Source organism: Miniopterus schreibersii, assembly GCF_964146895.1.
Source record: "Miniopterus schreibersii genome assembly, chromosome: 10".
Lineage (NCBI taxonomy): Eukaryota > Metazoa > Chordata > Mammalia > Chiroptera > Miniopteridae > Miniopterus > Miniopterus schreibersii.
This window is the reverse complement of record NC_138110.1, coordinates 29,802,532-29,811,788: the sequence shown is the minus strand read 5'-3', so window position 1 is coordinate 29,811,788 and position 9,257 is coordinate 29,802,532. Positions and strand designations below refer to the sequence as shown.

General features: G+C 42.4%; 1 protein-coding gene across 6 annotated transcripts in view; it reads right to left on the bottom strand.

Moving 5' to 3' along the window:
* Window positions 1-7,359: 7,359 nt before the first annotated feature.
* Window positions 7,360-9,257, bottom strand: part of TPGS2 (tubulin polyglutamylase complex subunit 2) — a 33,364-nt gene continuing 31,466 nt past the window's right edge. For all 6 annotated transcript variants that reach the window (XR_013999662.1, XR_013999663.1, XM_081149135.1 and 3 more), the window contains one exon: window positions 7,360-8,355. Coding sequence is in view for 4 of the 6 variants with exons in the window: in XM_081149134.1 (XP_081005260.1) it covers window positions 8,125-8,355 (231 nt within the window). In the remaining 2 variants the exon portion in view is untranslated. The remainder of the gene's footprint in view (window positions 8,356-9,257) is intronic.

Here is a 9,257-nt window from a genome sequence, read left to right as displayed (position 1 = left end):
AATTTTTATTCTCTTGGCTGTAGGACCTTACACAGCTCCACAGGCTTGTCGCCTTCTGAATCAGCAAAACCTCTTCTGGGGTTCATCAGAAGGACCCTGGCTTAGAATGGTCTCCAGGCCCTGCGGGTTTTGGTTTTGGTTAATAGAACGAGAAGCCCTGACAATGCACTCTTTGTAACTCCTCATTAATTAGGCACCAGGCTTTGCTGCAGGGCATGCTGGCAATAACCTTACCCATATGTGTTGTTTTGCTCCATTGTGATGTGGAAGCAAAAATTAGCGTAGCATTTTAAAAAAATCTGAATTATTCTGAAACTCACTTAATTGCCTCTTTGTATAAAAATTCATTTTCTCAAAAAATTTACTAAGTCACCAAAACAAAATAGAAATTTAAAGCTTTAAGTACAGAGATTGACAAATGTAGTCCTTGGCACTCAAGTACAGGTTATCAGAAGCTAACGTGTCTGGAGTGGGAGGTGCCGTGAAGGGCTCCTAGCAACAGCAGAGCCATGCTGAGGGGGCTGCTGCCCAGGTGGTAGCTGAGCCCCACACAGAAGTCCCTCCTCCAAGGTCGTGTGGCTCCCAGTGAAGAACCTCTGCCTCTGAAAAGAGGGAAAGGTAGGTATTTGGGGGGATTGAAAGATTATCAGGTCACTAATTGTACCTTTGCCTTTCAACACCTCTGTGACTCTGTATTCCTGAATCTGAGTGTATGTGACATATAGACAAGATGCAGGTCTATTGTCTGAAGAACCAAAGATCACAGATTCACCCCACAGGCTTCTGTGACTGTGTCCCCATCTTCTGAAGCCCCACTCACTGAGCAACAGGGAGCTCTTTCCAGCAGGCATTTGTCAAGTAATACCTAATGAATGTGAGCACCCCAGAAGAGCCTGGACCTGCAAGAGTTAGGTCTGTATGTTACAGACAATTGAGTTTATTTACTTTATTAAAAGGTATTAGTATTAATGTTTGTTTCCTTATGGTTCTAAGTAACACTTGTAATATTCTGAATATGGTTTACTGGTTTGTGAGCATTTATTTGCCTTGACACTGAATACAGATATAGGATATCTGTATCACTGGGGGTCATGATGTACAAAAAGGAAGACATATTTTTCTCATACTGTTTAATGAACAAATACTTTGATGCCCTTACTGGGGCCGTAGGTGTTCTGCTGAATTACTGCTTTAGAATAAAAGGTCACATTTGGAAGGAAGTGACTGAATAAGTCTGTTTAAGAATCAAAAAATTCTGAGGAAGCAAGCTAAACTGTTTTCTTGGTTACAACTAGAAGGGTCCCTTTTTATTGGAGACTTGGTGTAGTACTTTTTAGTGAAACTGAAGGATTTTTCCTGTTGCTCATTGCCTGTGGCCTTGCTGCCACTCACTCTGGCTTCCCTTATTAGCCTTGTTTGATTCAAGAGGTTAAATTTCTCTAAGACCTTTGAGAAGCATTCAAATGAATGGTACCTCATACTTATGAGATGCTATTGCTAATCTTGCTGGTCATCCCCATAGATATTCTGATGCCTAATTCTTAATTTGGATTGAAATTACTGCTGAGAAAGAAAAATGCTTTTCTGTTAAAGATTCCTGAATTTGGGTTTCTTTGGAATCTTAAGGTTTTGTTTTTTAAATAACAGAGTTTGGAATGGAGTGGAGGGTCTAGCACAGGGATGTGGAGGGCTGTTATTGAGGTGACCCTGTGTCAGGGCCCAGGGATTCTCCTGGGAAAAGGACAGTCATGATCCTGCCTCTTAGGGAGCTTACCTGGGGCCACAAGAAGTGGTTGTCAACTAAAATAAGAATTTAGTTTAATCACCCACTCCAGCTATTTATACATTTTGTCAGAGGTAAGTAAAAATAAAAGCACCCAGTTGCCTAGGATAAGGGACAAAATGTCTTTGTAATTGCAGTGAAGGTCTGTGGTATTAAAATGAATCAATTTTGTCAAAAAAAAGCTATTTTGTAGAAAAATTTGTTCTATTGGCTAGGCAATTCAGGGAGGGGGAAATGGACTTTCTGAATGAGGATGAGAGATGCTGAGTAACTTTCCTCAGGGACAGAAGATAGGAAGTGATATATCCTGGCTTGTCACAGTAGTTTATTTTTTGTTCTTTAGAATCCTTGAGATGGCCTGTTAGTTGGGTAGTCAGCTGTGTTTCTGGGCCCAAACATGCAGAACAGACAACCAGGGATGGGCCTGGTGGGTGGGGAGCCAGTCAGTCCCACCTTGACCAAGCCCAAACCCTGGAGGCCAGGTTGTGCGCAAGGTGGCAGTACCATCTACACTCCTTTGGATAAGGGTTGATAATCATGCACAAATTTCACATCAACTATTAATAATTGTCTGTCCATTCATCCATCCACCCATCCAGCTACATCCAGCACAAGTGGGAAAGGTTCAGAAGCCGAAAGACATCTTTTGTGACTTTATGATGGATCAATTCCCACTCTGATGGGTGAAAGGACAAGGTGAGAGGCCATTAGGGTTGCTGATGCACAACTGAAGGAGGGCCAAGCCATTTATATCCTCTTAATGAGCACTGTTTAATTATTGTCTTTAAAAAGAATTTTTAAGATCCACTGAAGTACAAATTTATGATTTTATAGTTCAAACCCCATTTCAGCTATTGACATAGAAATTATTCCTAACCAATGGATTGGTAACAAAGGTTTGTTTCCAGGATGTTTTGTAATTTAGAAGTTGAGCACTTCATGCACAGGAAAATTAAACAGGATGAATAATTAGAAGCAACACCTGAGAATGAAGACGAGCGCATTCTATCATTGAGGGATGACTGCAACACCACAGTTCATCCGGATCATATAGGATCAGTGGGTGCTGACCCACTCTGCATCCAGGGCTCCACGTGCAGGTTCCTTGCTTGTGGACAGTGGGGAGGAGAGGTTTGCATGAGCCAGTCCCCCAGTCTGCAGAGACTCGAGCACACTCACCTCATCTCCCATTGGACGGGACAAACAACCAGTTTCTATTTAACACATTTTCTTCTATTCACTTTGATAGAATCTTTTAAGATTCTATTTACCTGATTTAGGTGGAAACAGGAGATGGATTTTGGTCAAATACAAAGGATATTCCATAGAGGACCTGCACAGCATATTATAGATACGGCATTAAATCAACCACAAGGTAAGTAGGGTGCTTTCTGTCCTCTGTATTAGCACTGCAGTGCTGGGACTATTCCATTGACCCAGCTAAGCAGAGGCCTTGGCTTTTGCTCTTTCAGAAAATAAACCAGAAAGCTCATTTTCCTTAATAGTGTCTGCCTATCAATGCTTTTAAACCTGCACTGCTCGCTGGGAGGGGATTCCACTGAGGGACAGCCAGATACTTCCGGGCAGGGCCACGGGCTAGGAAAATGAAGCAGCCGCCCTGTCCAAAAACACTTCAGTTGTGTACTCAGTGGAATAATTATACTTTTGTAAACTCCAACTTTCAAACAAGTCAGCTGGCTGCCTGGGGAAGCTTTTGTGGATGCTTTATCCAGTTCTTGAAAAACAGGGTCTTTGATGACATGCTGATTTAGACAAGGTCATTTTTACTGGAACTCAGCACACAGCAGCTGGTGGTAGACTTGACTACAGTTAGAGCAATTTAATCAACATCAGAGCCCCTCTTCATTTAAAAGATGAGGCTTTAGATTGGAATGGCAAGGGAATAAAGAAGTCTGTTCCCAGCTTAACCCATCCTAAAAAGTATAGTCTCAATGGAAGGAAGTGGGTTCTAACCCAGCAGCCCCTCTTGGCAGGTATGAAAAAATAGTCTTTTTGGAAGAAAAACTGTCCTGAAATTGTAAAGGTTGTGCAAATTTAGACAATTTCTTAAATTTACAGAAGTTCACTGTTGGGTTAAATAACGCTTTATAAATGTATTAATAAACAAATGTAACTTTTTTTTCATGACAACATAGGGGTAATTTTTATTGTATAACCCACATAAAATCCAGGGTCTTCAGTCTCAGGACTTTCCTAAAACAGGTTTTTGAAAGTCTTGTGCTTGATTGAATTCTTCCTGGTTTTGAAATAATACTAAAGGTGATCCCCCCTTTTTATTAAAATTGTTTTTATTGATTTCAGAGAGAGGGAGAAGAGATAGAAACATCAGTGAGAGTCACTGATCAGCTGCCTCCTGCACGCCCCCTACTGGGGATCCAGCCAGCAACCGGGGCATGTACCCTGACCGGGAATCAAACCTCAAGCTCCTGGATCATAGTTCGATGCTCAACGTCTGAGCCACACCAGCCAGGCAATTTTCCATTTTTGAATGGCCTAACATGTGAGTTGTGAAGACAGTAATTAAGGTCACATACTGTGGTTTTTCTTAAGTGGTCAGTAAGCCTATATTCTAGAATCCCAACACTGTTCTAGAGCCACCTGTGGGAGATGTGCGTCAGGAACCACCGGGCCTTTGAATGCAGACCTCTGAGAGCAATCTGTACCTCTCCCTGTATCCCAAGGGCTGACCTCATTTACAAATAGTTTAAAGTGTCAAGCTGGGAACTGGAGACTTGGTAAAGGTAAGCTGCTTTTCCATCTTATTAATCTTGTCAATAGTTTGTCCCTCATTCACAGCTTTTGCTTGAGGGATAAGGTCTCTTAGTTGGATGTGAACTATTCTGAGGGCCATTTGTGTTCCTGTTTGGTTGGTCTACAACGTATTCTTTGCCAGTATTTATGCTGTGAAAAAGTAAAAAGGTAACTTAATGATCTCCAGAGGAATGACAGGTACTTCAAGAAATGTCATTTGAGTGATCGTTTGAGCTCAGGGGTGTTCTCAAAGCCAGGCCCACCAGGGTGGGCAGAGAGGAGCTGCTTTAGGATGATGAAAACCTGCTCCTTCATTTCTGTCAGCTTTCCACGCTGGAGACCATAGAGGCCGAGCTGCTTTGGTGCCTCTGACTACCATGTGGGGTAAAGCCCAGACCCTGGTACAGCCCACCTTGCAGCCTGAACTAAGTCCCTTTTTCCAAGGTGTGAAGTGGCGTGCTGACTCATCTTTGGCTTTCCCTGTAAGCCAGGAGTCCTAAAAATTTATAATATAGGAAAGGATGCTGTGTCTTAGGAAAAAAGGTGTCTTAAATTAGGCAAATGTCTCTGTTCTTTGCTGAGTATAGCACTGTACAAAAGGCTTTGCAGCAGAATTATTCTGAGAATTGTAATGTAAAAACAAGCTATGCGTGGTCTGAGAGGGCTACCCAGAACTTTCTGTGACAGTGGAAATGTTCTGTATGTGCACTACTCAAAATGGTAGCCACTAGACACAGGTGAGTGCCGAACACTGAAGCGTGACTAGGGACTAAGGAGTGGCATTATTTTTGACTAAGTTTTCATGGCCACCTGTGGCTAGTTGCTGAGGTCCGAGTAAAAGCACCTTTGGTACGAACTTTGCTGCTGTTTATTCATTTTACAGCTAGGAAGTTTATATGTGAAATTTGTGCAAAAGATTGCTTCCGACTGCCATCTGCTCCATCAGGAACTTCAAACAGTGTCTAAGAAACTATGTCCACTCCCTGCCTACCCTGTGTTCTGAGCCTTGGGAATTCTTGTCCTCAAAGGAGAATTCTGTGATTGATGGTGCTATCAAATATGCACTCCTCTCTCTAGAGGCATTCTGCCATTTATTCTCATCTTGTGACTCCAGCATGATGTCTTTTGGGGGGCAGCTGATTTAGAGTACAGCCTATCGCCATTTTAATCACTTTTACTTACAAAACATCAGTCTCATGGTTGAGTTTTTCCACAATGTAACCCACTCAACCTACATTTTGTCTGAAGTCTTTCTCTAGGAGTGCACCCTTCCTCCTTCACCAGGACAGCTTCCTGAGCGTTCACACTTAGAAGTGCCTCATTACTTGGTTTAATGCTCTCCTGTCACTGTTTTGTAGTTCTTAATTTAGTGAAGTCTGATGAGGCAAAGGGGCATACACTCGAGCAGAGGAGATAGGTGCAATACAAATGCCCACTGTTCTCACCCTCCATTCACTTACAGCCTTCATGATGCCCATGAATTCTCCTGTGGGCCCACCATATGTGAGAGTTCAGAGATTCAGAGCACAAGGTAAGCATGCTATGGATACAACTGATTAAGTGGGAGCACTGAGAGCCCCAAAAGGCCTTGCTTTCCATTTGAACCAGAATTGATTCAAATGCAAAGAGAAGGAAATGACATTCTAAGAAGCATGAATGGCCATGGAACCATAACACATTCTTTCTTACTCATGTTACTTTTGTGTATTATTAGCCAACAAGTTATGCTGAAAATGACATAGAAGAAAAGGAAAACGTATGGGAGGTCATAGTTTTTCAGACCTTCCTTATCAGTAAGCTGAAAGGGTGCTGACAGAATGTGTACATATCAAGAAGTGAAGTAGTAACATTTGAGCTAGTTTTATGCAGTTTCCACAGTTTTGGTAAGAATACATATGCATACAATATGTATACATAAGCTATGAAATACAAATTATAGAATTTTGGTCATTCTGCATGAGTTAAGTGTTTTATATTTGAAGCTAAAACTGGAATTAGACAATATCAAGATGAATGATAAAATTAATGCTTCTAATTTAAAATTTTAATTTTACTTAGAACAGCATTAAGTAGCAAAAACCACTATAACAAGCTGTTAGAGACCATGAAAGAAAGGAAACATTTTAGTACCTTAATGGTAGTTTCCTGATTATTGAACCAGAGGCCTCACATCTTCATTTTGCACTGGGTCCTACACATTAGGTAGCCAGCCAGCTCTGCTCTTCACTGCTTTGCTCCTCCCAAGGCAGGTATTGAGTCTTTTCTTATACAACCCCTTTAGTCCACAGCCCTTTGAGGACCCTCACTGATTGCCACTGATTTAAAGGGCACCACTGCTCTTGTGGCTCCTCTGCTGCTTCACTTGTAAAATCTAGAACTAAATCAGGACGGACTTAGAGAAAGAATACCTGCCACCCTGGAAGGTGACATGACTTCTCAATTCCCCTCTAACCTTGTCTTGTCTTGGAGAAGCAGCTAAAGGCTAGAATCTCTTTGATTTGACCAGTTCTGGCAGAAAAAAGTACTTCTGGAAGACTAAACTTCAGCGATGTCCTTGACAACCTGGATCCAGTCTTATCCTTTTCAGCCACACCATGAAAGGTTGAACAGCTGTGAGCAGGCTGAGTAGGCAGAGCAGGTGGAAAGGTCTGGAAAACAGTGACTGGTTTCATCAAAGCTCTTTATGAAGAGTGCTGCAAAGTAATTCTTGAGAGTTTGTTTTTAAATGGTTAGAGTACAGCATAATCACCTCTCCTTTAGAGAAAGATAATTTTGGCAAAAGTGCAAACATCACAACACAAAACTGGAAGCAAAAAACTTTATAGGAAACTGATGTAGATGAGAAACTATAAAAAACTGAAAAAGACCTGAGCAGTGGGAGATTTGTTTGTGATAAAGGATATGAAGAACATACAATTATATTTTCAAGGAACATTATGACCATCAAATTAAGGTATCAATATTTGGTAACAAATATTAACTGATCTGAGGAAGAGCAGTGTGAAAATATTCTAATTCGGGGGCTGTCCCATAGAATTTTCTGTGATGACAGAAATGTCTCATCTCTGTGCTGTCTGTATGGAATCCACTAGCCACATGAATATGCAAAATGTAGCTATAATGCAATATACATAATAAGGAAGTGGATATTTATAATTTAAATAGCCACATGTGACTAATGGCAACCAACTGAACATTGCAGTCCTAATGCCTCATGGATCAAACCCCATGGTTTCTTTGAGGGACTCTTCAATCACTGCTGAATGATAGGGGGTTGTGACTGAAAACAGAGGAAGCTCTTAACAGATCTATTTGGCTACTTAAACAAGACAAAACTCTCCACAGCTTCCAGAGATAGGGGGCGGCACAACCTGTTGCGGGGGGGATGAGAGGACTCTTGGAAAAACCTGAGTATGCCCTCCCAACTCCAGGCTAATGCTAATGGGAGTAAAATGCCTGGGATTTAGGTCACTCAGATGGCAGGAGGCCCTCACGCTTGGGCCACCCCTGGGGTATCTGTGCATGGAAATCATCGCTGTGGGGCCGACAGGGAGCTGGAGGTGGGGTGCTCATTTCCGGACAGGGTTTCCAGAGCCAGAGGAGGGTTTAAGGGTGGCCGGCGGACCTGAGGGCCCTTTCTGGCTACCTGGAGGCTGAGCAGGCCCTTTCTTTTTGGGGATTAAGACCTTGTTCTTGCTCTTGAACACTTTGCTGGGATCCAGCTTGTTCACAAAGGAGTCAGTCTCTTCGGTGAGCAGGCTTGTGTTGCAGGTGATGGGTTTGTACATGTTGAACCATTGCTGTAAGGCAGAATTGGGAGAGGGTCACAATTCAAAGGAGCTATGTCCTTGTTTATGCTCTTTAGTGGGGATACGGGGTAGAGAGCTGGAGAGATGAGGCAGAGAGAGTAAGTTTTATGAAAAACTCCTAAATAATCTATTAGCATGTCTGCGAAAGTGATGACACACACATTGTTCTGTGAGGTCTTAAAACTTTTAAAGTAAATGCAGCATGAGAACTAAGAATCTGAGTAAACGTCCTTCCTTCTGACCTAGTGAGCCCTGAGCCTGGGATGCTAGGTCCCAAATCACCAGCAGACAGAGTCCTTCTAATTGTTCTGCCCTCCAACCAGCTACTGCCCATCAGGTGCGTTTGGCAGAATCTGTAATATAGAGGAGGGACATCCAAACTCTGGAATTCTGTGTATCATTGAAAAGGACAGCTCTCTCTGTACTGACAGGGAATGAGCTCCAAGATGGAGTGTTAAGTGAAAAGAAGGTGCACAACAATGTGAATAGTATATTGCACTTGTGTTTGAGAAAAAAGGAACCAAAAACTACATGAACAGGGTATCTTGGTAAGGGCACACAAGAAATACTATAGTGGCTACCTTTGGGGAAGCGCATTGGGAGGCTGGAGAACCGGGAAGTAGAGACTGACCTTTCACAGTTCCTAAGTGCATGAATTGCCCATCCAAAACCCAGCATCAGAACTAAGGCCCTGACAAAATTTAATTAGAAAAAACTCCCCAGGTGATTCTGAGGATCAGCCATGTATAAAGTGAGGCTGGAATCACCAGCCTTGCTTATTGAAAGTGCAGGTCTCTGGGCTCCATCCCAGATTCCTGCATCGATGGGAAAGCTGGGAGTCTGCAATTTAAGCATGTCCTCAGAAGACTCCGATACATTCTAGTCTGAGGTGC